The 27,963-nt window shown below is 39.4% G+C and overlaps 7 protein-coding genes across 12 annotated transcripts; 4 read left to right on the forward strand and 3 right to left on the reverse strand.

Annotated features, from left to right (window-relative positions):
- The first annotated feature begins 177 nt into the window (after window positions 1–177).
- ScsbetaG (Succinyl-coenzyme A synthetase beta subunit, GDP-forming) lies at window positions 178–1,969 on the forward strand. The gene is made up of 4 exons (XM_088048075.1): window positions 178–498; window positions 549–672; window positions 723–822; window positions 869–1,969. Exons 1-4 carry the CDS (start codon window positions 442–444, stop codon window positions 1,830–1,832), a joined length of 1,245 nt encoding a protein of 414 aa, XP_087904201.1. The 5' UTR covers window positions 178–441; the 3' UTR covers window positions 1,833–1,969.
- Window positions 1,970–2,476: 507 nt separating this feature from the next.
- pAbp (poly(A) binding protein) lies at window positions 2,477–5,355 on the reverse strand. 2 transcript variants are annotated; one of them, XM_088047394.1, is made up of 4 exons: window positions 5,108–5,355; window positions 4,273–4,839; window positions 3,267–4,016; window positions 2,477–3,212 (listed from the first exon to the last, which is right to left on the reverse strand). In XM_088047394.1, the coding sequence occupies exons 1-4, from the start codon at window positions 5,298–5,300 to the stop codon at window positions 2,899–2,901; spliced, it is 1,824 nt and encodes a 607-aa protein (XP_087903520.1). In that variant the 5' UTR covers window positions 5,301–5,355; the 3' UTR covers window positions 2,477–2,898. The 2 variants fall into 2 exon arrangements, with proteins under 2 accessions (XP_087903520.1, XP_087903519.1); XM_088047393.1 differs by having other exon boundaries at window positions 2,477–4,016.
- Window positions 5,356–7,242: 1,887 nt separating this feature from the next.
- Window positions 7,243–16,321, forward strand: siz (Brefeldin-resistant Arf-GEF family protein schizo). Of its 3 annotated transcripts, none has more exons than XM_088047313.1 (7): window positions 7,243–7,683; window positions 13,049–13,297; window positions 13,347–14,607; window positions 14,660–15,134; window positions 15,191–15,385; window positions 15,439–15,609; window positions 15,661–16,321. In XM_088047313.1, exons 1-7 carry the CDS (start codon window positions 7,487–7,489, stop codon window positions 15,873–15,875), a joined length of 2,763 nt encoding a protein of 920 aa, XP_087903439.1. In that variant the 5' UTR covers window positions 7,243–7,486; the 3' UTR covers window positions 15,876–16,321. The 3 variants fall into 3 exon arrangements, with proteins under 3 accessions (XP_087903439.1, XP_087903438.1, XP_087903440.1); XM_088047312.1 differs by lacking the exon at window positions 7,243–7,683 and adding an exon at window positions 8,665–9,123; XM_088047314.1 differs by lacking the exon at window positions 7,243–7,683 and adding an exon at window positions 8,665–9,123 and having other exon boundaries at window positions 15,656–15,747.
- Window positions 8,074–8,609, forward strand: LOC148166991 (uncharacterized). Its single transcript, XM_088047236.1, has 5 exons — window positions 8,074–8,100; window positions 8,143–8,215; window positions 8,264–8,313; window positions 8,345–8,433; window positions 8,499–8,609. Exons 1-5 carry the CDS (start codon window positions 8,074–8,076, stop codon window positions 8,605–8,607), a joined length of 348 nt encoding a protein of 115 aa, XP_087903362.1. The 3' UTR covers window positions 8,608–8,609.
- Window positions 16,322–16,436: 115 nt separating the features above from the next.
- On the reverse strand, window positions 16,437–24,871 carry LanB1 (laminin subunit beta-1). 3 transcript variants are annotated; one of them, XM_088047257.1, is made up of 20 exons: window positions 24,825–24,871; window positions 24,139–24,202; window positions 23,523–23,614; window positions 23,423–23,473; window positions 22,705–22,809; window positions 22,336–22,588; window positions 21,606–22,288; window positions 21,268–21,456; window positions 20,715–21,220; window positions 20,263–20,667; window positions 20,022–20,214; window positions 19,203–19,967; window positions 18,956–19,155; window positions 18,816–18,912; window positions 18,576–18,767; window positions 18,093–18,526; window positions 17,692–18,042; window positions 17,295–17,641; window positions 17,106–17,247; window positions 16,437–17,058 (listed from the first exon to the last, which is right to left on the reverse strand). In XM_088047257.1, exons 3-20 carry the CDS (start codon window positions 23,587–23,589, stop codon window positions 16,591–16,593), a joined length of 5,448 nt encoding a protein of 1,815 aa, XP_087903383.1. In that variant the 5' UTR covers window positions 23,590–23,614; window positions 24,139–24,202; window positions 24,825–24,871; the 3' UTR covers window positions 16,437–16,590. The 3 variants fall into 3 exon arrangements, with proteins under 3 accessions (XP_087903383.1, XP_087903384.1, XP_087903385.1); XM_088047258.1 differs by lacking the exons at window positions 24,139–24,202; window positions 24,825–24,871 and adding an exon at window positions 23,673–23,767; XM_088047259.1 differs by lacking the exons at window positions 22,705–22,809; window positions 24,825–24,871 and having other exon boundaries at window positions 24,139–24,679.
- LOC148166993 (putative GTP-binding protein 6) lies at window positions 24,686–26,423 on the forward strand. The gene is made up of 4 exons (XM_088047273.1): window positions 24,686–25,002; window positions 25,052–25,898; window positions 25,948–26,252; window positions 26,297–26,423. Exons 1-4 carry the CDS (start codon window positions 24,887–24,889, stop codon window positions 26,421–26,423), a joined length of 1,395 nt encoding a protein of 464 aa, XP_087903399.1. The 5' UTR covers window positions 24,686–24,886.
- On the reverse strand, window positions 26,411–27,851 carry Urod (uroporphyrinogen decarboxylase). Its single transcript, XM_088047275.1, has 5 exons — window positions 27,566–27,851; window positions 27,341–27,519; window positions 27,139–27,294; window positions 26,791–27,090; window positions 26,411–26,745 (listed from the first exon to the last, which is right to left on the reverse strand). Exons 1-5 carry the CDS (start codon window positions 27,675–27,677, stop codon window positions 26,428–26,430), a joined length of 1,065 nt encoding a protein of 354 aa, XP_087903401.1. The 5' UTR covers window positions 27,678–27,851; the 3' UTR covers window positions 26,411–26,427.
- Between the last annotated feature and the right edge of the window lie 112 nt (window positions 27,852–27,963).

Below are 27,963 nucleotides of genomic sequence, written 5' to 3' on the forward strand. Positions count from 1 at the left end.
TACGTGACGCACAATTTTGGATTCTGCGTGAAATTCTGCGCAAAATGACTTGTTTCGAAGATTTCAAATTCGGGATAATCGGCCGGATCATCGAGACCCCACTGTATTATCATTCTCGATAAACTAAACTGTGAGACAGTAAAGAAAAGTCAGTAAACGGGAATGTTACGTAGGTCTATGATCAACTCGTCAGTTTTCAATCGTTGTCAAACTCAAGGTCAGACGTCAGAGCATTGAGGTTACGTTACAAGATAAAAAGAAAAAAGTTATATTATTGTCTTGTATAAAAACAAGAATTAAAAGAAATTGGCACCGAAAACCTTTTTTAAGCACCCAATAATACAGCTCAGCTTCGGAGCGACACCACATTGGACTTTGTGCGGTCAACTCAATTCCCTCAATTCGTCAATTATCAGTGTTTGTGTCCGATATCATCACGAAATGTCTTCCATATGGACCAAAGCCTTCAATTTGCGTCCACATATCAAACAATTTACAGTAATTTCGTAAAAAGTTTACAAAAACATGGTTTAACCTTAAAGTTTTAGGTTCCTATCCGCCGTTTAAACCTTCTAGAATATCAAAGTAAAGATTTATTGCGCAAGAATGGAGTTGCCATTCAAGACTTTTGTATGATCGATGAGACAAACAGCGCAGAATTCGCAAAATTTAGTAAGTTGTACAAAAATAAATGAATTTGGGTGACAACGCCTGTTTTACAGATGTAAAAGAATACGTAGTTAAGGCCCAAATTCTTGCCGGTGGTCGAGGAAAAGGCCACTTTGATAACGGCTTCAAAGGAGGAGTACACGTTACTTCAAGGTATTTTTCCAAAATTTTGAAAATATCACTCATGAGAACCTTTCAGCCGAGACGATGTTGCAACAATCGCTAAGAAGATGTTGGGCTACAAGCTCATCACCAAACAAACCCCTAAAGATGGCATTGAAGTGAAGAAAATCATGATCGCAGAAAGCGTGAATATAACTAGAGAAACATACGTTTGTATCCTGATGGACAGACAACGAAATGGTCCTGTAATCATAGCATCCCCTGCTGGAGGAATGGACATTGAGGGTGTCGCTGAAAAGACCCCACATCTTATCAAAAACATCCCCATTGATATCTATGAGGGGATCACTGACAGTATGGCCGACGAAATCGCGACTTTTCTGGAATTCAAAGGTCCTTTCAAACCCTTGGCGATGACAGAAATTAAAAAACTGTGGCAATTCTTCTTGGCAGTAGACGCCACACAACTGGAAATCAACCCGTTGGTTGAAACCGACGATACCAAAGTTATTGCAGTTGATGCAAAAATCAACTTTGACGACAACGCTCAGTTCCGTCAAAAACAAGTCTTCGGTTTGGAAGACGTCACGGAAAGTGATCCCAGAGAAGTAGAAGCAGCTAAACACAACTTAAACTACATTGGCATGGATGGTAATATCGGCTGCTTGGTCAATGGAGCTGGTTTAGCCATGGCCACCATGGACATCATCAAACTCCATGGAGGAAACCCCGCTAACTTCTTAGATGTTGGTGGAAGCGTGAAGGAGGATCAAGTTCGAGCCGCTTTCAACATTCTTACGTCTGACAAGAATGTCAAGTGCATTCTGGTTAATGTTTTTGGGGGTATTGTCAATTGTGCCACTATTGCAAATGGTATTGTTGGTGCCATGAAATCAATGAATCTTAAAGTGCCTTTAATTGTAAGATTGGAAGGTACAAATGCTTCTGAAGCACGAAGAATCATTAAAGAGTCCGCGTTGGAAATACAGACAGCTGAACATCTCGATGACGCTGCAAGAAAAGCTGTTGCAAATGTTTGAAGTGAAGTGACAAAATTGAACCTGTTGTGTTCATTCCAAGTTGGTTAGTTAATTGATTTTATACCGAAATTGTTAATGTTATGAAATGACTACTGTTTATAATAAAAAATATTCATATAATAAAAGGTCAATTTATACAGGGTGTTTGGAGTTATGGGTGGCAAACTCTAATAGTGTATTAGGAAACAGGTTTGTACACGTAAACAGCAAGTCGACTTAGACACTCCTCACGTTGTGCTGTTTTGGCCAGAGAATTTATTAGTAGTTATGTAAATTCTCAGAGCAAAAAGCAAAAACCGAACGTAAACAATGGCGACCCTTTTTTTGGAAAAATATGCAGCTACGGTTTTGGATTAAATTATATAATTTGTTTCTAGACAGGTAAAGCTTTTGGCACTTGGATAAATTCAACACAATTTTATAACTACTTAATATAAACAAAAATAGGTCCATACTATTGAGTCACTACTGTATCGGAATATTTGGAAACTTCGCTTCTCCTGTATTTTGAATTTGGTGCACATTTGTATGTAATCAAGATACTTACCACGTTTTTTAAAGATAAGATAAGGCACTTTAATAAGAGATAATTAAGCACAATTTTTGAGGAAGAGTGTGGGTGTTGGGTAATGAAAAAAATAAGACTGAATTAATGAATATTATTACTTCGAAAATTCCAAAAACCAAAGAGAGTAAAATAAGAAATACAACTTCAGTAAAAATATATGCAAAATTTACATGTATTCTGAGAATAATTTAATTTTACAATAGTTAACAATATGTATTGTATCAGTATGTGAAATAAGAAAATTAAACAATAACGCTGACGCAATAAATCAAACTAAAACTGTGAAAATTGCAAACAAGCAAAAATCACAAACAAATTGAAAAGTTTCATTATAAGATTATTTTTGTCTGTTCAAAACATAGTTTTAATCCGGTACCTAATTATATTGTTTAAAACTAGGCATTGAACATTGATAGTGTTGCGATTTTTATATATTTTTTTTGTCGTATGACATGTTTGCAATTTTTTTATTATTTATTTGTGATCTGTGTAAGTCGATTACTCTTTTTTGATAGCAGCCTGCTTGGCTTGGTGAGCTTGCAAGACAGCAACAGCTTCCTCCACCTTGGCTTTGAGGGATTCATTGTGTTCCAACATATGCAACAGCTCAGAATTGTCAATCTCGAGTAACATACCGGTGATTTTGCCCGCCAAATCAGGATACATGCGTTGAATAAGTGGGAAGAGCCTCTCACCCAGCATTTGCTTTTGCTCTTGTGGCGGGGCAGCTGCCAACATGGTGGCTGTTAAAGGCTCCTGGCCTTGAATGTGGACAGCTTGCTGGACGGGTGCAGCATTGCTGATGCCTAAACCTTGTGGAGGGTTACGCATATTTGCTGTATACTTGTAAGTAGTTGGGCGATTACCTGCAGGTGCTACAACGCCTTGGCTAGCCAACGGTCGTCCTTGTATATTCTGCGGCTGCTGGCCTGTTATTGGTCGCGGCACATTGATACTGCTCCTCATGGCGGCTGACTGGTTTGGTGGCCGTGGAGCGGCTCTGTACGTGGTCGGAATAGTACCGTACGGATTCGCGCTTCCTTGCGCCCCAGGGCGCACCTGAGTTTGGGCCGGCCATCTCGGATTAGTCCGAATTTGCGCCATCTGCGCAGCCCCATAGAATCTCTGTGGTGCAGGAATTGTCGGAACAAAGTATCCGCTAGAGGTTCCTGGTTGTATAAACTGACCCATCTGGTGCATTCGCATATTTGCCATACGCTGCATGTATTGGGATGTCAAGTGGGCTTTCCGATCTTCCTTACGTTGAGCTAGAGCCACGTACAAAGGTTTCGACCCAACTATACGTCCGTTCATTTCGGTTACAGCCTTTGTTGCCTCTTCTGGCGACGAAAAGCAAACGAAACCGAACCCTTTACTGCGGTTATCTTCCATCATTACTTTCGCAGAGGTGATTGTTCCGAACGGAGAGAACTCCTTACGCAAACGCTCGTCATCTATGGTATCATCCAAATTCTTGACGTACAAGTTGACGCCTTGGTAACGGTTCAAACGTTCCATTTTCAAAGCTTCGAAGCGACGTTTCAACTCTTGTTGACGTTCGGCCTTCTTTTGAGCGCGACCTACGTACAGAGGCTTACCTTCCAAGATTTCTTTTCCTAAACAAAAAACAAGAGTTAAGAACATCTATAAAAAACAGTTGCGAAGTTAAAAATACGAGCTTTACATCTTTGTTTAATTGTTGGAATGTTATCACCACATTCTAGATTAACACGTGGGTAGTGACTAACTAGTGACTCAAATCCGTAACCCCCAAAAACGCAAAACCACACCCAGAGCGCTTGAAATCGTAAATATTTAACCATTTCTCTTAAGCTGCCTTCCCTAGGTCATGAAACTTGCAAAGTAAATTACCATTGAGTGCTTCGACGGCGGTTTCAGCGGCCTCGGGGTTTTCGAACGCTACAAATCCGAATCCTTTGGATTTTCCGTCGTCCTTGCTCATGATCTTGTAGCTGGTAATCTTCCCGTACTTCTCGAACATGACCCTAAGCTGCTCCTCGGTTAAGTCTTCGCCAAAATTCTTAACGTAGACATTGGTGAAAAGTTTGGCTTTTTCGCCGAGTTCCTTTTCACGCTCTTTACGTGGAATGAATCGTCCAACGTAGACTTTCTTTCCGTTGAGCAACATTCCGTTTACTTTTTCGATGGATTTGTTTGCCGCTTCTTCAGTTTCAAAATGCACAAAGCCGTAGCCTTTGCTTGTCCCATTTTCGTCTTGAGCTACTTTACAACTGAGAATGTTTCCGAAGGCAGAAAACGTATCGTACATAGCTTTGTTGTCGATAGAACGATCCAGATTCTTGATGAACACATTTCCAACCCCTGATTTACGAAGGGAAGGGTCACGTTGAGACCACATGATGCGGATGGGGCGTCCTTTGATCAAATCGAAATTCATCGTGTCCAAGGCGCGTTCAGCTACAAGATTTCAGGGAAAATTAGATCTCTTCGCCGAGATTTGGGTGGCATTGCATGATTTTAGTAGAGGAGATTGGGACAAGACGAGAGGAAGAGATAAGGCTGGCAAAAAATGTGATAGTACGTAAGGAAAATGGTATTTCCAAGGTTGGAGAGGGGGGGAAAGGTTAGCATTGAAGGCGCAGATAACAGTACCATGCAACAAATACCATATGGAATGAAAACATGGGGTAAAATTTCGTTGAGAATCGAGATTACAATGACTCACCATCAGCAGGTTGTTGAAAATTCACATATGCATAACCCAACGATCGTCTGGTTATCAAATCTCTGCAAACACGGATCGAAAGAACTGGTCCTGCAGTGGAAAACTTTTCGAAAAGCATAGCTTCCGTGATATCGGTATGGAGATCCCCCACGTACAGGGACGCCATGGGGTAATTTGGAGCACCCGGATTCATTTTTCACCAATTTCACTTGTCGATACTACACAGATATTAAATGCTACGCGACAACATAAGAAACGAAAAATATACAGTAACCGTTTATTTTCGTTATTTTTCCACTGTTTTTCGATTTTTTTGGGTTTTTTATAAAATTTTTATATTTTTTTGGATTTTTGTAAATATTATTTCTCTTTTTTTTAGGTGGGTTGTGTGTTCTAAGAGATACACAACCACACGCTTACACCACTAACAACAGTAACAAAATGGAGTCGTTACAGCATTTTCACTACTTATACAGACCGGATGTGATGACGCATAATGGCGACGCAGTACTGCCAACCGTATCACCACATTTTTAACATTCTTTTATTAAATATCATAGAAATAGTCACAGTTTCAGCCCAATTCTCTTAAATATCTACAAACATTGTTACATATACTGCATTCACGCTTTTACTAATTGAAATTAATTAAAAAAATTTGACTTTGGGGTTAGTCAATACAGAAACTATCACCATATAGAATATTGAAAAAAGACTTTGAAGCATATCTTCAATAATCAATAATCTACTCTTTATTAAAGTCAATGTTACAATTTGCTCACATTGACTAAATGTGTGGTGTGAATTAAACATAATTGTTGCCGGAAATCAACTAAATGTCACTTGTCATTGGCGCGTCATTTGAAATTATCGGTAATTTGGTACAATTAGAGAAAACAACGAATTTATACAATTAGGTTTAAAGTGATCAAATTTAATTCTAATAAAAGTGTGTTTCGATTCTAATTCTTTTGTCCGTAGTCGGATTTAACCTCAGTATTTGTATCGATCGCAGCCGACAAAACATACAGGGTGATAGACTTATAGAATAGATTTCTGAAAGTCCACATTTTAGTACAAAATAGCTGGGACAAAGTTTATGCCTTTTTATGTTATTAATCAACGCATAAAATAGGTGTAACTAATTAAACAATGATGCAAGCAAGTTAAAAATACTATTTTTTTCGAATGATTAAAATAGAAAGAAAACAATATTTTACTATCGCAAAAATGTACTATAATGACTCACCTAGATCGCTGAGTCGACAAAATGCGTTTATTTTCCTTGGTTGTTTACTGCGTCGTAACAACAATTGTGGGGAAGAAAAGTCGGAAGAAGACCTAAAATCAAATAGCTTTTTGAATTACACTTCTAAACAACAATAAATAACGCGCTTTTGATTCTGTAACCGCAACACTAAATTATTTGAATTGTTGTTAAAATTTGACTAAAACAACATCGCGCTTTATCAATTTATACTTAAGATGACTTACCTGATGAAATGAAGTAACTTTGTTACAAATTAGGCACACACGATGACTTAATTTTATCAATTTTGCTACTGCGTCGCTTAAACGGTCATAACCTGCAAAGCTGCGGGAATCAAGATGGCGATGCTTTATTGTTCTAGAGGGGTGTCGACCAATCCACAACTTTTGGTATTTTTGAAAAACAAGGTTGGTATCATTTTTTTTAGAATTACGCAAATATTCAAAAGGACGAATGTGCTAAGGTACTAACGCGTTTTGATAAAAAATTCTTTTGAAAATATTTTCAGTTTTGATAATTTTGCATTATTCTTACATCTAGTAGATAAAAACATTTTTTCTTTTTTCTGCAAGCAGTTACGTATTTGTATCTGATGCTAAATTTCGGTAACCGAAAATTTAAGCCCTTTTGCATGTTTGTCCGTTTTGACATTAAATTTGCTGCGTATTTAGTCAAATTAAAATTTGTGACTTTTGCAATGTAAATTAACTATAATGTGTGCTTTGGAGAAATTTTGGCAATCTGAGCTGCAGGTGAAGTATATTTATTAGTTCACTGTGTATATGTTGAGTACAGGAATCTGTAATCGCCGGTAGATGGCGCTACAATGCGCACGTATGTCGCCTTTTATTTTACACATATAAGATGTGACGTAAGAGAGATGGACGAATAAAAGTGAGAAAAAGTAACGAACAGTACGGCGCGTTGTATTTGGTATGTCAATATCGTTTGAGTCCATGATGTCATAATTTTTTTTCAAAATTGTGTAAAAACAAATAAAGAAAAAGATTTGTAGTGAATGAAAATGTTGGTGTTATTAAAAATCTGGACAGTGCCGTAATAGATAAAATATCTCGGGCTGTGTGAACTACAAACACAATAGAAGTGCAATGGCAGGAATAGATATTGATATTAATTCATTGTTAGCTCAAAAAGATGCTCTTATTCGAGAGCAAAGAGATCAAATTATCCGTCTTAAGCGAGAACTTGATGGCGTTGCCAGCGAAAGAGATCTCCTACTGTGTGAAAACAGTAATCTCAGATTCGAATTGGAAATGGTGGAACTAAAACGATTACAAGATGAAAGGTGAGTTGAAACCACAGAACAAAGAGAAAACCGAAAATTTCGTTATCACTTAGTCAGGGTAAAGTGCCATAAATTAATCTTAAATTATCAGATCTTATCAGTGATCCGTTGCAAAAGTTTTGCAATATCAATATTGCATGATGACGATATAAAAAATGAGCAAATTTGGCCCAGATTGTCACGAGATTTGGACTCTTTTTCTTTTTGTTGTTGTTTTTTGTTGTAATTGTTTGTGGGACAAGGATGTTGTAAAATGTCATAGCGACGCCTCCCACTGATATGGTGACTCGCGCATGCGCGAAGTCGTCGCGACGTCGACGACGTTGTATATACAATAACCATCGCGCGCTTATTAAATTAGAGTAATAAACAGGTAATTGACTCAGGATCATGGCTATCGACACATTCAGTCTGGTTGTACTAATTTAATTATATTTGTCTTTTGGGGTTCTTTAGTAGTTCACTAACCTCAACCATGCACTTCAGCTCTTGGTCGTGAAAATACACTCGTATTGTCGTATAGTCGAACGGTGTATTGATTTCTAAATAAGGGGAAAGTGAACGGATATCCTGAGGCTAGCTAATATCGCGTGGCTGTCATTTTTCAGAAGTTTACTGAACGTGGGCATAGTCACACTATCTCTCTAGAGTCACTTTGTAGTCAGAAAACCGCGATATATGGTCATTCCGTCATACTTTAAATGGAACAGCACCCACACCAACATTGTGTAGTGTCTTAACATATTGTGGGTAAGCTGCAGACTCTCTAAACGGTAGTATATTTGAATATACTACTTGTATATTTTTCCTCCCAGATCCCTCCAAAGTACTCCCCGTACTGGTGATAGTAGTGCCACTAGTCCTACTTTTGAACAACACAAACTTGCTGTTTATTGCGGTGATGTAACACCAAGGACTGAGTGACGTCAAGAGTACCCCGCTCGCCTTCTAAACTGTGCCGATCGTTCCATTCCGTTGTCTGTGTTGAGCCACGGTCAGCTGACATTTGCAACAATCATTTGGTGTAGAAATTTCCACTTTGTATCCATCAACCCCCCAGTGTCTTGTTTGTGTAGTGATTGGCATAAACACCAAAAATAGAAAGTACCAACCATAACTTTTACTATCGCCGTTCAAGAGAGTGGTTGCAATCGTGTAATGTGAGTTGTGAGTGTTTGTAATGCGTGGACATTCGCCAGGGGGATTTCCCCAACCCTTTTTGCATCCAAATCAAGTCAGAACCGAACAAGTCAGGGCTACTCCTGTTCAAACGGTGGATGTTTGTGATAGGACGGTGGTACGAGTTAGGCGAACGGGGATACAACAGGAAAGAATAAGGGTTGTTTGTACCACAAGGAGACAACATGTCAGTCGATTGGTTACTGTTAGTGATGCTTGTCATACCTTACCACCCTTCAGGAAACATGTCACTGTTATCAGGTAAAAGATCTACCCACAATGACCATATATCACGAAATAAACGGAAACATTTTCAAAACCGCTAGACACCACAATGGGTCACATTTTTCCTGATTAGAACAATTACGGATGTTTTTTACAATGAATGACATCGTTTAGTAAAGTGTTTCAATTATATTGTTAATAGAATGACGCACGGTGGGAAAAATCGCCCACTTCGGGGCCAAAACCCCATTTTGCGTATCGCGATCAAGGTACCTTGATTGTTCTCAAAACCAAAACAAACTATGTTTTTCGCCATCTTGATTGCGCCATTTTGGCAATTTGAACTTTGCCCATATTCACAAAATGAAGATGCGGTTTTGTTCCACTCTTTTAATAACATAATTATGCGGTATTTTCCAGCTATAGCCTTGAATTTATTTTCATCCACTTTGAAACTGCAGCATTTATTTTTGTCAACTGATTCCGAAGATCTTAAACTGTAAATCATCTTCGATGCGTCATTTTGTTCACAATATGTGGTGCTTCTATTTCAGTATAATAGATCATCTGAGAAAACAAGAAAACCAAACAGAACTTACATACTTATTCCATAGAAATTATGCCGCGTTTTTTGTAAACAAATCCAGTTGGATTTCGAAAACGTGTAATATAGAATTCAGGAGATCTAAATATATGCACCCATAATTTCGTTTGTTTATGTTTGTCGATATTTTATTTAAGTCTATCAAAATTTATCGTCCCCATATAGGTTTTATTGACAGTTATACGCGTTCTTGTCACATCTTGAACCGCAAGTTTTTGTCCGATGATCTAAAAATTAACGTAAACGCCGGGTCGCCATTTTGTTTATGGAAATTTTGATGCGGGTTGTGTATTTAAACATAAAAAAAATTGAAACGCGATTTTAGCCAGATGAGGGTACCCTGATAAAAAATTTCCAAATATTTGTTAAAAAAACGTTATCATTGTGTAGTACCAAATTGAAAGTTGTTGACTGTAATTATCTTGTATAAACTTTTTATATCAATCACAAGATATCAAAAGCGGTGTAAACAGTTGCACTATTTGTATAATATGAACTAGTTCTTGGAATTTTCTCCGAAAAAAATTGATTATGCTCAAACTTACATAATTAATTTCGATTCTGGTCTACTTTTTAGCATTTTTGACTGTCACTGTTTTGAATGTAAATTGGCGACAGATCTTGGTGAATCATTTTGTTATATAGGTGGGTGAGGAGGGCACGGACCTCGTTGTGCATGTACCGTTGGGGTAATTAACATGCGCCTACCGTACTAGTTTATTTTTACGTTGTACCTAGGTTGCTAATGCGCCATTAAACCTACATTTGCTTAACAGTTGTCGATGGCCGTAATACTTTTGTCACATTATCTTTTGACAATTTTCACTCAAACCTAATTTCACGCCCCCTATTTTAACATTTCTCTCATCCAATTGTTTTAAGTTTAAACAATTACGTCACATAACGTGGCTATGTTTAGTTTCCGGTTCTTTTCATGTACAATGTTGCCGCATCGTATATAATTACAAAATTGGGGACGATGTTCGTTTAATTGCATTGATATAAAGTTCTGATCATTTCTACCCCACTTCGATAGGAATGTACTTTATTATAATAATTGCTTGCATGCCACTATGGTAGTATCTAGTCAAGCACACTTTCTTTAATGAAATCAAGGTTGAGTGAAGTAAAAAAGTGGCTGGCGCGTTAATTCGTTAATTAAAACAGATTTATGTATCGAGAACTATAAATTAAATAGAGTAGTTGCGGTAATTGTTAATGGCTGGAAATTGGTCAGAAACAACGGTCGCCAGTAGCTAAAGTCCGCCACACACTTGAATATATCATAGTGGAAAGGTTTAAGTTGAGGCCACTCTGTATATTGATGTTATATATGCGTTTTTTGTAGAAATTTGCTGTTTGCCAGTAAATATTTGCCTAGTTGAGCGTTGACTTCGCTGGTAACTTTCTCCTTTATTTAATTATATTCACTTTAAGATTATAATGGCAATATACTTTTTCCTTCTTTGTAATTTATGCGCAAATGTCACGGTTTGTGTCATTTTCTGTTTGTATTTTCGTTTCCACGCTGTGCCTCTTTTGACCTTTGTAAGTGCAAGGCTTCAGAAGACACAATTTCCGCCATCCCACTGTAAACACGGATTTCACGAATTGATTAAAAAACCTTCCATATGGTTGGGAAATTAGCGCGGTTTACGTCATTAACTTAGTCACAAATTTAGTAGGAGCAATTAGCATAATATAGGCAGTATTGGTTATCGAATTAATAAATCAACTATTTTGCACCGATGTGGTAACACGCTGATGCTTATGCAATGTTTGTGTGGTTTTCAAAGACATTTTTGCAAACACATTTATTGAGAAATCACACGTTCGTTTTGCGGTTTCATCTCTGTGTATTGTTACAATAAATGATTTGCAGATTTCGACGGAAATTGCTTTGATCGAGGTCATTACAACTTGATATTTTTCGTTTTAAAAAGTGAAAATGCATGATCTTTGAATATTAAAATTCGTGAGAGACGCGGAGGGGAGATGTTCGGAAACATCTGCCTGTCTTTCGGCCACCACACGCCATACGTGCGGACCACCTGTCATTCCTCCCTTTACACCTCACCGAAGGGCCTCACCGTCTTCGACAAACACGTGGCGAAGAAATTTTATCTCAAACTACACCAACATTTTTATATCACATTGTGTTGCTAACATGACCACGACACGTTCGTCCTTGGTTTAAAGGATAACTTAATTTTAATTAATGTAGCATTTGCTCTGAAGTTAATTCGGTTTTAAGAGTATTGTCACGTCCTTAGCCTGGAAATTTGTGTTATTTTGATGAGACCTATGTTGCTCGAGTTACCAAATGCGCCAGCTGCTCCTCGACCTTATTTTTTCTTTTACGGCTGATCTGACTACCTGTGATTTAGGTTTGAGACCATTTACCATCTTGATTTTAGTTGGCCATCTGCCTTCCTGGAGGATACACACTCCAGACCAGTGTATGTTTATTTTGTTTATGTGCAAGTGTTCAACATGATCATATGCATCTCGGGGTTCGTAGTGGGAAAGTAAGGCCTTTTTATTGCACTATTTTATAGATCTACACCACAATTATTAAATTACTTATATAATATTTATATACAACACCGTATTGATTATTTATTATATAAATAAAACTATATTAATATCGTGATATCCGAATATCTAAAAATTTGAAAATTCGGAATTTTGTTTTTATTTTTATTTTTAGCTTATCGTGGTGCGATATTATATTAATTTCTCCGAATTATCGTGCATCGCAGGGTAGTACAAGGGGCGTACTGAAACCGGATCATCGTACAAAAAAAAATCACAATTGCTGATCATTTTAGGTTTAATTGCCTTCCTGTGTAGTTTCGCCGTGTTTTTAGCACAGTATCGTTCACTTGGTAAGAATTTAAATTTCTCTGGTGGTATTGTAGTAGCATTTATCGAGTTTCATTGTTTTACTGTGTTTTTTTAATAGTTCTGAGTTGTGACATTAAAACGTTTTTTATGCTTTGCGCAATAAGAGCAATAAAAGAAAGTGGCTTCATTATAGAAGGTTAGCGCTACGTTGACGGTTAAAGAAAAAATACGAAATACGAGGACCTGTGAGCATTTTAATGGAGGTTGTAAATCGATAACTGCGATTGCAATTTTTCGAGGTTGCCAAGTATACTTTCAAATTTGAAAGTTCAATTATTGTTTTTTTGAATGACTACTCGGCTCGCTATCGCTCGCCTCGGCCGTATTATTAATAAAACAATTATACATTAGCTTTCGAAAAATTCGCAAACATTTTTTGTCAGTGTCAAATTGAAGCGAATTGATTGATTGAAAGCCAGTGGAAAAAACTAATAATGCGTTTTTGTGCAGCTTTCCACCAAAGATGGAAAGATCCCAGATAATGAATTCATTGGGTTCTTCCGACCACATGCAAGAACAGACGTACATTCAAGCACCAAGTTTCGTACAAACTCAGAATTACAGTACTCCAACAGCGAGCCCGATTTACGCTCGAACCTCACCAAATAATTCGACGTACGTGGGTGTAAGTCAGTCTCTTCACAAGAAAGGGTCGTTACGAAATGGGGATGTTTTGAAGAGGTCGAGGGTTCAGACAACGTAGGTATCTGTTGTATAGAATTTTCTTTGTCTAATAAACTGTGTATAGATACGAGTTGTCTCAAGATATTCTCGACAAGCAAATTGAAGTTTTGGAGAGGAAATATGGCGGTGTTAAAGCAAGAAATGCCGCGCTTACAATCCAAAGAGCTTTCCGACGTTATACGTTGCTTAAGAAATTCGCTGCTATTACGGCTATGGCAAAGGCTGAGAAGCGGATTAGTCGGAGATTTCCTGGGAACGCTGAAGACTGTCGTAGCACAATTGGTGAGACTGAACAGCAATGTCCGGAATACGTGCGGAATTATGAAGGACACGAATGCTCAAATATGAGAGTTCTTCCAGTCCGATCGATGTCTTTGAGAGAAAGACGGAACATTGATAATATGTCGATGCCCAGAAGTCAATCAGGGACGCCAACAGTTTGTTGGGAAAACTATTCATCTTCTTCTTCAGTTCAACACTATTATTCACCAGTTGATTCGAAATCAGATTCTGGAGGCACACAAATGGCTGCAAGTTCTTGCAGCACGCCAACTACTTCAGCCAATGGATATACTCGTGCTAGACATTTAAGCAGTAGAAAAGTACCACCAGAAGTACCAAAACGAACATCCAGTATTTCGTCTAGATCTCTGGATCCCAGACATCATAAATCGAATGGTTTAACGAAAACAAATGAAAACGGTTCATTATCCAGTGTTCAAAGTTCCGGTAGTGACAGTAGCATATCGACCGAACGAGTACAATGCGAGTTTTCGGGATCACCGGTTTGGAAACGCAAAGGAAACCACATTTCTGAGTACGCAGAACCAGGATTAGAAACAAGCTTAGGCAACATTTCCAATACAAGCACATCTACTTACACTTTAGAAAGAGTCAACGAACAACAAGCACCCACAAGTTACAAAATCACTGAAACAATCAGAAAGAGACAATACAGAGTGGGACTCAACTTGTTTAACAAAAAACCAGAAAGAGGCATTTCGTATTTAATCAGACGCGGATTCTTGGAGAATTCTCCTCAGGGTGTTGCTCGGTTTCTCATTTCACGAAAAGGACTGAGCAAACAAATGATCGGAGAGTACTTAGGGAATTTACAGAATCCGTTCTGCATGGCAGTTTTAGAATGTTTCGCTAACGAGTTAGATTTATCGGGGATGCAAGTAGATGTAGCCCTTCGCAAATTCCAGCAACATTTCCGAATGCCCGGGGAAGCCCAGAAGATAGAAAGACTGATGGAGGTGTTTTCACAGCGATATTGCCAATGCAATGTGGACGTAGTCGCGCGATTGAGATCTCCAGATACGGTGAGTGCGGTCTTGTAGAAGCTTTTCTTTGAAACTGACGATTTTCTTCCAGATTTTTGTTCTCGCCTTTGCGATTATCATGTTAAATACCGACTTGCACACACCCAACATCAAACCAGAGCGCCGAATGAAACTCGAAGATTTCATTAAAAATCTAAGAGGAATCGACGATTGTGGTGATATTGACAGCGATATCCTCACTGGCATTTACGAACGCGTCAAAGCGAACGAGTTTAAACCTGGTTCTGACCATGTTACTCAAGTTATGAAAGTCCAAGCCACCATTGTGGGGAAAAAACCGAACATGGCGTTGCCACACCGCCGATTAGTTTGTTATTGTCGATTATACGAAATTCCTGATATTTATAAGAAAGAAAGACCTGGTGTCCACCAGAGAGAAGTGTTCCTTTTTAACGATTTGCTAGTTATTACGAAAATACTCAGTAAGAAGAAGTCCTCCGTTACGTACACTTTCAGAAATAGTTTTCCATTGTGTGGCATGACTGTTAATTTATTTGAAGCGCCGCGTAAGTTATCCACCTACTCTTTATCATCGAAATTTTATCGATTTATTCATTTTTAGATTATCCGTATGGAATTCGTTTAAGTCAACGAGTTGACGGGAAAGTATTGGTGACTTTCAACGCCAGAAACGAACACGACAGATGTAAATTCGCGGAAGATTTAAAAGAAGCAGTTAGCGAAATGGACGAGATGGAAAATTTGCGAATTGAAGCGGAGTTAGAGAGGCAAAAGTCCAACAGAGGGACACGAACAGGTATGAAAACCTGCGATTCTCCCTGAAAAAGAATAACTACTTTCTTCTTCCAGGCACTGAAAATCGCGACAGTGGCGTAGCCGACGTGGAAGTATGTTCCTACCAATGCCCTTGCTCGCAAAATCCAACCCTTGGAGGTTCTGAATGTGCAGAAGAAACTTGCCACGACCCACAAATAAAACGTTCAGCCCTCAGCAACTCCTTGCTCGATATCCATGAACAATGTAAATTGAAACATTGAATTACCACCGATCTTAGTAATCTTGTCAGTGTAGTTGCAGGAGAAAAGGCGCAGCGTCGCGGGAGTGTCGGTTCTTTAGATAGCGGAATGTCCGTTTCTTTCCAATCAACATCAGCTAGCACTTGTTCTCGCTCCGATAAACTGAACAACAAAGGTAAAGCAGGTCTGCACAACCATCAGTCTTTCCTAGGAGGCCTCTTCAACAAGAAACAACCAAATAGTGTGGTGCTGAAGTCTACCGAAGTGTAATTGAACACTTAGTATTAACTGTATAGATGTAGTCATTTCTTTTTTAAACTTAACTTGTGCATGTTATGAATAACCAAATACACTTTCACCATTTATAAGTGTTACCAAATATATTAATTATGGCTGTCTAATTTCGCCCAGTGCGTACTACTTAATTTTTGTTAACTTGTTTATTTTTTTCTTGTTAAATTAAGACAAACTTAATGTTGCAAGATCAACATTGGGGTTGTCTTAATCCGGCTCTCTGTGTCATCAGTGGCATTGAAAATATACTATAATTGTCTTCTAATGTTGCCTGCAAAGGATTTGTAAATAGTTAAATTATTGAAGAGAGCAACATGTTCTAGTCGATTGTAAATATATTAGCAATCTCTACTAATGATATTAAATAATTTAAATGTATGTAATAAGTGTTTTTTTAATAACTAATAAACAGTCAGACCTTTTTCGAATCTTTCCTTTGCGTCAGAAAAGGTAAGTAAAAACACTCCAAAGCCTGCAAACCCGATAATCTAAAACCAGTTTTTACCGTGGAAAATGAAGTCTGAAAAACAACTTGACTGTAATCAAAATGAAATTTATTCAAATAATTAGCAAATGATACATTAAAACGCAAGTATAAATTGCTGACGCAAATATGTACAGTGACACTGATTACAATAACACTCTACATCTAAGTTATAAAAAGGCAGTGAACGCTTCTTATTTACAAAACTTAATAATTACACTGCTTATAGTATTGAACTCTATCTTGAATCAGCGTATTATAGTGAGACATCCGGTTGACCAGTTCTTGTAATTTGCTCTCTAAATTTAATAAAATGTCTTGTTGCGAACTATTCTCCAACTTGTTAATTTCTTCTTCAATCCCAGTCACTTTCGCGACGAGGTTCCAAGCCCGTTTAAACAAGTCAGTAGCTTTCTCTTTCGAAGTTTTAACTTTATCAAGACTGATAGTTAAATTCCGTTGCGCCTTTGAATACTGTGCTTGCAAATCATTCAAATCATTGTACGTTTCCATGGCTTTGGTATGAATATTAACAGACTCATTCACGACACGATTGGCAAAGATTCCGTTGTCTGTGATGTTCCGTTGGAGTTGATTAAGTTGCTCTTCTAGTTTTTTAATATCGTTGGATGTGGTGTTGGTTTTAATTTGCGCTGATTCTGTCTGCACGCCGATCTGAAAAAAAAGAAGATTATTTTGTGATAAAAAACGGGTTTTGTTACGTTTTTCAGGCGCTCGTTGACTATTTTGATGTCTTCTAACGCTGTCTCGATGGAATATTTCGCGTTGTCTTGGGCCTCCATCGTATTGTTGAGAGCTTTATTGACGTCCTCGGCATCAGTTAAGATTTTCGCAGCGTTTGATCTGGAAAAACGAGTTTGAAAGAGTCTAGACAGGTTTTTAGAGGGTACTTGGCATTTTCAGCGTTCTCTCTTAGTTTATTAACTACTTCCAAGTCTCCTCTGGTTTCTTCAATAATAGGATCAATATTCGTGAGATGGTTAACGGCCTCTTTGATTTTATTAGCCATTTCTGTTATTTCATTAGGATCTAAATCAATTTTCATAGCGAGAATCTGTTTGGTTAAATTCTTGATATCCTCAGGTTTACTGTTATTTTGCGCCATAAACTCTCGGATTTCCTTCTCCAAATTAAGCGCATCATTTAACGTATTGTTTGATTTCTTAAAGTTCATTTGGGCTTTATTAAAAGTGTTCTGGGCTATAGTTTTAGTGTCATTAGTATTAATTTGTGAAACCTAAAACAACAAATAAGTAAGTGTTCAGAACTGGACGAGGTTGTAGATACATTGCGGATAAAATCATTGGCCATAGCTTCTTTTTCTCTCAGCGCAGCTTCGGTACGATTAGCAATAGTAAGAGCAGTTGTAGCTTGTTGTTTAGCACCATCTCCACAAGAGAGCGAGTCACCACAACTGCTACAACCTGCGCCTCCACAAAGAGAATCGCAAGGATCACCTCGACCATCACAGATCAACTCGTTCAAATCCGGCAAAGTTGCATGAAGAGCTTCTAATTTGTCATTTAATTCATTGAGTCTCTTATCGTTGATCTGGCGTTGTTCCTTAAAGCTGCTCGCAGTTTCATTAATCGTGTTTTCCGTTGCTTTGATTTGACGTTCGGCGTCGTTTATCGTCTCCTAGAAAGAACAATAAGAGGAAAAAATAGAATTTAGAAGAGAGGACGCACCTCCGTTCGCTCCGCCTTATGTGCGGCTAAATCAGCCTTCGACTTCGCTTCTTGGATCAACGTTAGAGCGCCTTGAACGTTGGTTTCTTGCAGTTGGGTGCCGTTAGTCTCCAGTTCCTTCGTTTTGTTCTTCAATTCCTCAATTCTTTGCTTCAGGTTCTTCAATTTAAACTGTGTCAACAGCATGTTTTCTTTGGTGTTTGCAATGGATTGGTCCAACTTCTTCACGCCTTCGATCTCAGTATGATTAACTTTTTCGCGAAGAGTTTGTAGTTCGTGGTCAATAGCATCGATGTTAACTTCATTGCTATTACTCAATAGTTGTTTTATTTCGTCGATTTGGAACTGCATGTCGTCAAACTCTTTCGTGTAGGCCCCTGTAGCCCCCACTTTCTTAATATCACCAGCGCGGTCAATCATTAGAAGAGTTTGGTCTGAAACGAAGAAAATAAAAACGGGTTTTAGGGGTGTAAAGAAACAAACTTCGTGTTTCCTGCAGGATTCTGTCCCAATTGTCGAAACACTCGCCGCATGGGATACAATCAGGAGCTTGTCCTAAGTAGCCTCTTGCACATTTATCACAGTTGTAGCCTCCAATTCCTGGGTAACATTTACAAGCTCCGGATTTCATATCGCATTGGAGAGATCTAGAGCCGCGGACGTCACACTGACATTCTAGAAGTTTCAATTAAGAACTGAAGAAACTTTTGAGGTTTTTCTTACCGCGACATTCAATTTTCGGGTCTCCGAAGAATCTAGACATGCACTCGTTGCACTGGCGGCCGCCAAAACCTGGTTTACACTCGCATTGTCCATCGAACTACAATTCATTATTAGGAGACTTCAAAGAAGGTACGACTCACCGAATTGCACTGTTGGCGTAGTGATCCCTGGGGGTCGCAATTGCAAGGTTCGCACCCTTCGCCGCTGGCAATTTTCCAGTGGTTGGGGATGCACTCGTCACATTTCAACCCTGTAACATTAGGCAAACAAACGCATTGTCCTGAAGAAGGGCTGCAAGGTCCTGCTGTACTGTTGGTGCCCAAAATGTCGCAAACACACTCTGGAAGTCACAATGTTGTTTCGAGTTGGTGTTTAAACTATACGCACCTTCACACAATTGATCTTCTGCGTATCTGAAGAATCCGGGTCTGCACACCTCGCAGTGGTCTCCAGTAGTGTCGTACAAACACTGCTTGCATTTCCCGGTGTGAGGATCGCAGTTTCCGGGTTTAAGAATGTCGATTTTGTCGTTGCAATCGCACGGTTGGCAACTTCCACCAGGTTCATCAGGGTTTCCGAAGAAGTTGTCGGCACAGACATCACAACGTGCTCCTGCGTATCCTTCTTGGCACTCGCAAATGACGTCTTTAGTGTGGACTTCAAGACTGCACCTTTCAGCGTATGAGTGGTTGGATCCTGGAATACCTGGACAAGGACAAGGACGACAAGGAATATCGACGTTCAAGCGAGGATCCCCGTAGAAGCCTTCCACGCATTGATCGCAATTGTGTCCTTGCGTGTAATCCTTGCAGTTAAGACACGCTCCAGTTTTGGAGTCGCAGATATCAGCATGTCCGTTACAGTCGCATCTTTGACAATTCGGGAAGTTCCAAAACCCGGTTCTGCATTGGTCGCATTCGCGACCGTAAGTATTCGCGCGGCATTTGCAATGACCAGTGGTGGCGTTGCAGAAGTTGTCGAGGGAGCCGATGCTGTTGCAGTCGCACGCTTTGCAGCCTTCAGGACCGAAGCCGTAGGTTCCAGGAGCGCACTGGTCACAACGCCGTCCGACCACGTTCACTTTACATTTACAGTGGCCGCCGTACTCTTCGCAGAGTTTGCTGGTAGAGCCGGTTGGGTCGCATTGGCAAGCTAAAATCAAACTTGGATAAGCGGTGCTTGAGCTAAACTAAGATGGCGGCATACAGAACGCTCCGTTGAAGATGTAGGCTCCGATGCTGCTGTAGTACTTCTGGCAGACTTCAGGGACTTGACCTGTGTGGATTTGGTAAGGGGAGTAGGAGCCGCAGCGGTTGCGTTCGAACTCTTGACGGCGCGCCTCGGCGGGGACCGAGCCTTGGAACCATGGAATTTTCTCGATTCTCGGAAGAAGAACGACCTAAATGAATACAATGAAGAAAGAAATTGAAGATTCAGAACCTCTTACTGAGTCGATCAAAACCGATGCTGATGGCGTGTCTCTTTCAAAGTTGGATCTTCTGAACGTTAACCGGATTTTGTACGTTTTTCCAGACTCCAAGCAGATAGGGGGGTACACAGTGACGCTGCGACTATTCGAAGGAAGAGCAACTCTTCTAGGATCGTCTCTTGCGTCTCTGCAGGGACCATTAGGATCGATGGGGCCTGGCCGTTCTAAAGTCACTTCAACTTCCTCCCAGTTGCTGGGTAACGTTGGTTCATATCTGACCACAATTTCGTAGTCCATCCCTGTCTTAATGTTATCAATTGTGAATTCGATGAAGGAGCGCTCGAAGGCTTTCATGAATCCAATTCCAGTCCACGTGATCTCAGAACCGTCTCGAGGGGGTTCTCGGATCACGACTTGACAGTTCTAAAACTTACAGTTAAGTGGGGTAAAAGACATAGACTTGGACTTACAGGGGAGGATCTAGCGGACTCGGCTTCGTACAACAAGAAGTCCAAACTGGCAGTGTAATGTTGTTGTTTGGGGGTACCACAAGTTCTTCCCATCATATGTTCTCTACAAGCGCATTGTCCACTGATTACGTCGCAATTATTGTCGAATGAGCCCCCAGGATCGCAATCGCACGCTTGACAACCGTCACGTTTCTCAGACAGCCCCCAGTACTCACTGAGACACTGATGACAATCGCGACCGGTGACATAGCGCTTGCAGGTACATTCCCCATTGTAGACATTGCATCCTTGGTTATTAATAGTCCCGTAGATGTTACAAGTACAGTTCTGACAACCATCTGGGTTACTCTCAGTGAAGTTCCAAAAACCGTTTTTACAGATATCGCAACGACGCCCTTCAACGTTAGATTTACAATGGCAGCTTCCCGCAATCAAACCGTTTTCTTCGTCGGTGTTAGAATCGCAAATTCCGTTGTCCAACGAACCATGAGGATCGCAATCACAAGCTTAAAAGAGAAATTAGTGAGAAGGTAACCAGAAGTGGTTCACCTACGTCGACACACTTCTGGGTCTTGGATGTCGCGGAGAGGATCTCGATAGTAGAAGGGTTTGCAGAGTTCGCAGTTTGAGCCCATGGTGTTGTGTTGGCAACCGTCACAGACACCCCCGCTGATACGACCGGTGATCTCGTAAAGAGCGGCGTCGAAATGACAACTTGTGGCGTGGTTGTTGCAGTTACACTCTGGAAATCAACGTTGTTTTTGGTACCAAAAGATACTAATGCTAAGGGACCAAACCACTACATGCAACTAAAACCGACCATCAGACAGGGATGGTCGGGTGATCACTATCAATTACTGTAGTGGTTTTGTCCGTTTGTGCAGTACGTACTTTTACACGCGTTGGTTTGTTTCCCAATAGCCGGTCTCCACGGCAAATCGTTGAAGAAGTCTTCACACTTCTCACAGTTCCTCCCTTTAGTGTTATGCGTGCACTCGCAGCGCCCATGGACCATATCAGATTTGGGTTCAATTCCCGGTAGTGGTAAACACCTGTTAGCGTGCCCATAGCACGAACAAGACCCTCTGACCACCATATCCGTGATGGCATAGTAGTACTTCTCCTGGATGTCTTCACGCTTGTCGAGGAGATCATCTCCGAGAGTGTGTAGTTTGGTGAAATTGATCCTAAGATTCGTCATTTTGAGCAAATTTTGCACCTGCTCGGAGTAAGGATTGTCAATATGAAGAGTCGGTGGTAAAACTCTGTAGATAATTTCGCCATCTGTTGATGGATCGAGTCCGGAGTACCGAGATTCACACACAACGTCTGTTAAGTTCGCAGGGTAGCCTTCTTTGACGTGGGGGAAACTTTCCGCGCAGTTATAAGCAAAGTATCTATAGACATGCCAGGTTTGTTTAAAGTCGTAAGATCTTTCGATTAACATCGCCGCTGGTCTGAACGTCTTGAAAGTGATGATAAGATGAGTGAAGTGGAACTCTGCTTCTAGATCTAACTGAATGTAGACGTTTTCTTTGCCGTTTTCGGACTGCCACCACGACTTCTGGCGAGTTCTGAAAACCTCCCCATAGAATCGCAAAGTCTACATTTTTGGTATTACCCAGGGTACATCCGGTAGACGATATTACTGATGTTGTGATTAAACAACGGATTGGGCTTATTAGTCGGTCTGGAATCACATCTAAAACACTTTTTGCGATCTTGTAAATGCGATACAATACAATATCGTTGTTGCTCAGGCAAACCACACGTCGAAGAAGCGTACAATTGTTGCTCTCTTCCTATCAACAAATTCCCAGTTGCTGGATAACAGGAACTCTGCTCACACGGATGCAACTTGATTGGCACATAACCTGATGACACAAAAAGTAAGATAAAACGAAAAAAAAGTTTGTTGGGTTATTAAAAAAACCGACACCGTTATGAGTTTATTGGTAAAGGCCCACACCTCTAAGACATTTTCACCCACCATGATGCCGTCGAAAATTGAAGGCGTCGGTAAAGGGATGATGAAGTTCTCCATCGGAGGCTTCAGTTTCTATATCAGGAGGTTGGTCACCCCTTTTTACCGAGGCTGGTTAAACAAAGTCATGAATTTTCAAGGTCGGTTAAAGCAACGGAGGGATATTTCGGGCCACTGGGGGAGCGGATATTCGCTATTAATAATTTAATGGCGAGCGATTTTATTGAACAGTAAATTTTATTTATATTCACTTTTTCCGGAATCAAAATTTAAAAATATTTCGTATGATCCAATAAATTTCCATTTGTAGTTGGCTTTGTAGCACTTTGACAGGTTGTTTTTCGAGCAAATAGCCTAAAATGGAAACTTAAAGGATCACTGAATTGTTTGAAAACTCATTTTTTTAAACCGATTACAGTGTGTAACAAAATTTTACAAAAGTCATATTTATCAGATTTTTTTTGTTAATATAGTTGCAATTTGGCTTTCTTTTAAAGAATATAAATACCATTTGTGTGAGTTGTCCCCAAGAAAAATAATAAATTTATTTGTTTCTCGCATAAAATAAAAAATATTTTTGTTGTTACATAGTGTTAATATTCGCAGTTTTTGTGGAACTGTTTATCTAATTTGCACTGTAAAACCGCCGCATAAAAAAAGAAAACGGAAGTAAGACGTCGCGTCGTGATAAAAATGTAATAAATATAATAAATAAAAAAAATACCTCCGCTGGGGTTTCCTCGTATCCTCGAATACTGTCCGTGTACAAAAACATCTGTAAATATTTAACTTGGCATTAAATAAAAACGTTTTATGATACGTACTATTTATAAGAATTTGGGCCAAAATTAGTGAAAGAAGGATCCATAGAGACACCCTGAGCCGTAACATGGTCACAAGTAGGCGAACTCGTTCCCTGAAGAAATGTTAAAGTAATTAGAAAAAAAAAGTGCGCGGGTAAGAGACGAACACACTAAATGTCCCATTAAGTCGTTGATAACACAAAGGAAATTGTTTACAACCCATCGGTAATCCGCCCCTTCGTTCGTCCTTGACTTTCTAGTCTAAACACGATAATTTCAGGCCTGAAAAAAGTCCAAAACAACGATCGATCTGTTTCTGGTGTTTCGCTGATTCAACAGTAATAAATTTGTTGGAATGACATCACCAGTTGAGAGTTTTGATTCATAACTAAGAATTAGGATAATTAAGATGAGACTGTGAAAGAGGATTCTTGCCAAAGGTTGTTTACCTTCAGTTAAATCTCCGAACACGTGCCTCATAAGAGTAAAAGTATCGTCTAATCACTCTAAATATGCAAATCTATAAAAGCTCGCGTTTATCCAAGTTTGGATGGTGAGGGCGACGGCCGCTGCACTATGGCATCAGTTTGTTTACTCTTTCACGAAATAGATTTGATTGTTAACATGCAGAACTTACCAGTTGGGAAGTCGGTCGTCTTCTTGTTATCCACGGGTTTTCTTGGAATTTCCCCGCTTCGTCCCTACACCAAACTCTCAATCAAAACTGAAGAATGCAGGACTTAAGAGCTAAGCTCGCTTCGGTAATACGAGTTAAACAAAACATGTGGTGTACACTTGTGAGCAAATGAATGGGAGACGCCGCGCAAAAGATGTTGGAAGGAACTTATCACAAATTCGGCCAGGAAACTAATTTTTGAGGACACTGACTCTAATGATTGATCTTCGACACTCTTATCACCGAATTGTTTCAAACGTTATAAGACCAGCACAGATTTTCATGCTATCATTACTGGAATTATAAATGGACAATATATATCACGCGGCGATTATCATTTCGAGAACTTCCTTAGCGTAGGAGATGATAATTTACATCCGGAAGATCCAAAGCACACGATACGAAAATCGTTTTGTTGTTACAAGATAATCACATTAAAATTCGAAAGTTGGGATTTCAAATTTACGCGCGCTACAACAACGCGCATGCGTACTTAGTCTAATCTAGTCGCCTAGGCTTGTTTTTTGAAGAAAAAGAAATAGAAAGTGTTACTACAGTTGTTATATTAAAATTAGTTGCTACAGATTCTCATGTTAATGGAAAAGTCATTTTTCTTTATTTAAAGTGAGATTCTTATGACTTTTTACCCTTTTTATGGCAGAGTCGGTGCTCGTGGAGTGTGATATTTTGAGTCTGAGCGGCGGGAAATATGAATCTCATCCGACGCCTATCTCGGAGGAATTTTTTCTCCTCTCCAATTCCAACGCTCCAGAAACGATTTTTTTCGGAGAATAACACGTTCGATGACCTTCTCACCGAAGACAGGTAAGAAAAACAGTTAAACTAAACCAGGTAAAGCGTTTTACCATTTCAGGGAGTTCTTGGCGCTGTCGGAAGAACACTTGAAATTCAAAACCGCACAGAAGTGCTTCATAATTCAGCCGTATGTAAAATGGGGGCCTCAAAAACTCGAGGGTATTACCCCAAACGAACAACTCGAAGAGGCTCAGTCTTTGATAAACACCCTCCCGTCTTGGATTGTTGAAGAAAAAATAACAATTCCTCTAGAAAGTTTAGATAAAAAAAACTTATTTGGTTCCGGAACGTTGGAAAAACTACGCCAAAATGTGACCACAAACGTCGCAATAAACGCCGTTTTTATTAACGTGGGCACTTTGAAAAAATCGCAAATGTTAAATCTAGAGAAAGAATTCCGTCGTCCGGTTTTGGACCGCTACAGGGTGGTCATGCAAATCCTAAAACTCCACGCGGTGTCAAAACATGCTAAACTCCAAGTAGCTTTAGCAGAACTGTATTATCTACAAAAGTCAATTTTCCAAGAGTCTAATTTCGGTAAAATGGAACGCGAGAAAGTAAAAATGATCTTCCAAACGAGGGAACAAAAACTAAAAAACGCCATTAAACAACTGAGGGTAGAAAGGGGGTTGTTGAGAAACAAACGGGAGAAAAACGACTACCCCGTTGTGGCAGTTGTTGGGTACACAAACGCAGGAAAAACTTCCCTAATCAAAGCGTTAACTGGTCAGGATAAACTTCAACCCAAGAATCAACTCTTTGCAACTTTAGATGTTACCATGCACGAAGGATTGTTACCATCGGGGCTAAAAGTTCTCTACGTGGACACAGTGGGGTTCATTTCTGATGTTCCCACGAATTTAATCGAGTGCTTTGTGGCAACGTTAGAGGATGCCATGTTGGCTGTGAGTTAACAATTTAAATTAACCACAACTCAATTACGACTTATTTTAGGATGTTATTTTGCACGTTGAAGACTTGGCGAGCTCCTGCTTTGAATTCAAAAGGAAACATGTTCTGGATGTCCTAAAAAACTTGGCAACAAAAACTGATACTTCTGATATACTAAAAAAAATTGTTAGTGTCGGGAATAAGAGTGATTTGGTGCCTCCTTCAGAACACTCCGACATCCTAAAAGTGTCATCCAAAGAAGATACAGGTCTGGACGCACTTAGAATTGAGCTTGAAAAAAGTCTCCTGCAACTTACAAACAGGCGAAAACTTAAAATCCGCGTTCCTACAGGAAGTGAAGCTATGAGGTAATTCGCAAAGTTGTGTACACTTTTTTCAGTACTTTTTCTAGGTGGTTGTACAAGAATGCAACGGTGATAACAGAGAGCCCTGATGAAAAAAACGCGGAGTTTGTCGTGGCTTCGATTATTATATCGCATGGGAAATTGGAGCAATTTAAACACTATTTTTCCCCATAGTCTATTAAACTTTGACATTGTGAACTGTTTCTATAAGAGTTTGAAGGGCTTCAGTGGAAGCATCTGGATAAATCCCATGTCCCAAATTGACGATGTATCTTTCGGTTCCAAACTTTTGAATCATGTTCTGGACCGCTTTGCTCAACTCTCCCTTAGGTGCATAAAGGGCACAAGGATCTAAGTTCCCTTGAACTGTAACATTTTTGTTTTTTAATAAATTTCTTACAACTTGAGGTTCCAGAGTCCAGTCAATTCCCAGAACCTCATAACCCAAATCTGCTTGTTCTGGAAGACAGTAATGAGCCCCTTTTGCAAAAAGAACCTAAAATTACCATTATCACAGTCATAATTTTGATTTTATCCTCACCATAGGCACTTGTTCTAGTTTCTTCTGCTCCAACTTCAATTTTACAGAATCTCTGATTGTTTTCAAGTAAGGAAGGCAGAATTTACTGTACAAATCCTTGTTCAAGAGATCCGCATTGCTATCAAAAACTTGAAGAATTTGAGCCCCTGCTTCAACTTGCATGACTAAATAATCAATTATGACTTCTGTAAGCAGTTGGAGCAGGTTGTGTGAAGCTTCAGGAGAAGCATACAACCACTTTTTGGCTTTGCTTAAAGTTTTAGAGCCCCCTCCTTCAATCATGTACCCCATTAAAGTCCACTAAAAACCACAATCAAAATTGAGGGACAAAAAAAAGAGGCTACAAACAGGAGCTCCTGTGAATCCAAAAAGTGGAACTTTTCCATTCAAAGTGTGTCTGGTTAAAGTGATGGCTTCTCCGACGTATTTAAGTCGATCAACAGCCCCACTTTTGGTGAGTTCAGCAACAGTTTCTAGAGTCAGAGGTTTGGGTAAGACAGGTCCCTACAAAAAATCATTAGAGATGAATGTAATTTTTCTTTTTACATACAATTCCAGGTTGCATCTCAACAATCATTCCTAGAGCTTGTGGAATGACTAAAATATCACTAAAAATAATAGCCGCATCTAACTCATATCTCTCTATTGGTAGCAAAGTCACTTTACAAGCAATTTCAGGAGTTTGGCACATCTCAAAAAAGGAGTAAGTTTTCCGCAGTTCCATAAATTCTACAAGAAAAAGTTAGTAATTGCCTTTAAGGAAATGCAACAAAACCTGGTAAATAACGCCCCGCTTGTCTCATAACCCACACCGGGAGCTTATCAGGGACTTCGCCCCTTGCAGCTTTGAGAATTCTATCATTTTTAAGCGGAGGAAAAGGAGTCATTTTAAATGATCTGACTGTATTACAAGTTTTGTCAAATCATCACAAGTAGTCAAAATTATGAAGTTGTTAGATTACATAACCTAACTTTTTTGTTGACAATTAGATAACAACAAAAACGTGCTCGACACGTAGAGACCTCTAGTGAAACTTTTTCGTACTACTTAGTCGACCAATGTGATCACGTGGTTTCGGAGGAAAATTCAAATTTAAGCAGAAACGAATTAGCGGACAGGGAGTTGCCACACAAAATTTTATTATGTTTTATGATATGTTTATTAATGGGGCT

The sequence above is a fragment of the Gnatocerus cornutus genome, chromosome 10 (assembly GCF_029298725.1).
Source record: "Gnatocerus cornutus isolate USDA-ARS CGAHR chromosome 10, icGnaCorn1.1, whole genome shotgun sequence".
In the NCBI taxonomy this organism is placed as follows: Eukaryota; Metazoa; Arthropoda; class Insecta; order Coleoptera; family Tenebrionidae; genus Gnatocerus; species Gnatocerus cornutus.

Bases quoted from the DNA above. Each gene is read 5' to 3' on its own strand.
- ScsbetaG (XM_088048075.1), top strand. From the start codon at position 442: ATGTCTTCCATATGGACCAAAGCCTTCAATTTGCGTCCACATATCAAA. The intron at 499-548 runs GTAATTTCGTAA...TTAAAGTTTTAG, and splicing joins CACATATCAAACAATTTACA to GTTCCTATCCGCCGTTTAAA. The intron at 673-722 runs GTAAGTTGTACA...CCTGTTTTACAG, and splicing joins CGCAGAATTCGCAAAATTTA to ATGTAAAAGAATACGTAGTT.
- pAbp (XM_088047393.1), bottom strand. From the start codon at position 5,300: ATGAATCCGGGTGCTCCAAATTACCCCATGGCGTCCCTGTACGTGGGG. The intron at 4,840-5,107 runs GTGAGTCATTGT...GAAATCTTGTAG, and splicing joins TTTTCAACAACCTGCTGATG to CTGAACGCGCCTTGGACACG. The intron at 4,017-4,272 runs GTAATTTACTTT...TTTTTTGTTTAG, and splicing joins CGCCGTCGAAGCACTCAATG to GAAAAGAAATCTTGGAAGGT.
- LOC148166991 (XM_088047236.1), top strand. From the start codon at position 8,074: ATGGCTATCGACACATTCAGTCTGGTT. The intron at 8,101-8,142 runs GTACTAATTTAA...GTTCTTTAGTAG, and splicing joins TCGACACATTCAGTCTGGTT to TTCACTAACCTCAACCATGC. The intron at 8,434-8,498 runs GTAAGCTGCAGA...TTTTCCTCCCAG, and splicing joins AGTGTCTTAACATATTGTGG to ATCCCTCCAAAGTACTCCCC.
- siz (XM_088047312.1), top strand. From the start codon at position 8,864: ATGCGTGGACATTCGCCAGGGGGATTTCCCCAACCCTTTTTGCATCCA. The intron at 9,124-13,048 runs GTAAAAGATCTA...GTTTTTGTGCAG, and splicing joins AAACATGTCACTGTTATCAG to CTTTCCACCAAAGATGGAAA. The intron at 15,386-15,438 runs GTATGAAAACCT...TTCTTCTTCCAG, and splicing joins CAACAGAGGGACACGAACAG to GCACTGAAAATCGCGACAGT.
- LanB1 (XM_088047257.1), bottom strand. From the start codon at position 23,589: ATGTTACGGCTCAGGGTGTCTCTATGGATCCTTCTTTCACTAATTTTG. The intron at 18,768-18,815 runs GTAAGAAAAACC...TGAAACTTCTAG, and splicing joins CCCGAAAATTGAATGTCGCG to AATGTCAGTGTGACGTCCGC. The intron at 17,059-17,105 runs GTAACAAAACCC...CTTTTTTTTCAG, and splicing joins TCAACGAGCGCCTGAAAAAC to ATCGGCGTGCAGACAGAATC.
- LOC148166993 (XM_088047273.1), top strand. From the start codon at position 24,887: ATGAATCTCATCCGACGCCTATCTCGGAGGAATTTTTTCTCCTCTCCA. The intron at 25,003-25,051 runs GTAAGAAAAACA...TTACCATTTCAG, and splicing joins GACCTTCTCACCGAAGACAG to GGAGTTCTTGGCGCTGTCGG. The intron at 25,899-25,947 runs GTGAGTTAACAA...GACTTATTTTAG, and splicing joins TAGAGGATGCCATGTTGGCT to GATGTTATTTTGCACGTTGA.
- Urod (XM_088047275.1), bottom strand. From the start codon at position 27,677: ATGACTCCTTTTCCTCCGCTTAAAAATGATAGAATTCTCAAAGCTGCA. The intron at 27,520-27,565 runs GTTTTGTTGCAT...TTTTTCTTGTAG, and splicing joins AGCGGGGCGTTATTTACCAG to AATTTATGGAACTGCGGAAA. The intron at 26,746-26,790 runs GTGAGGATAAAA...TGGTAATTTTAG, and splicing joins AACTAGAACAAGTGCCTATG to GTTCTTTTTGCAAAAGGGGC.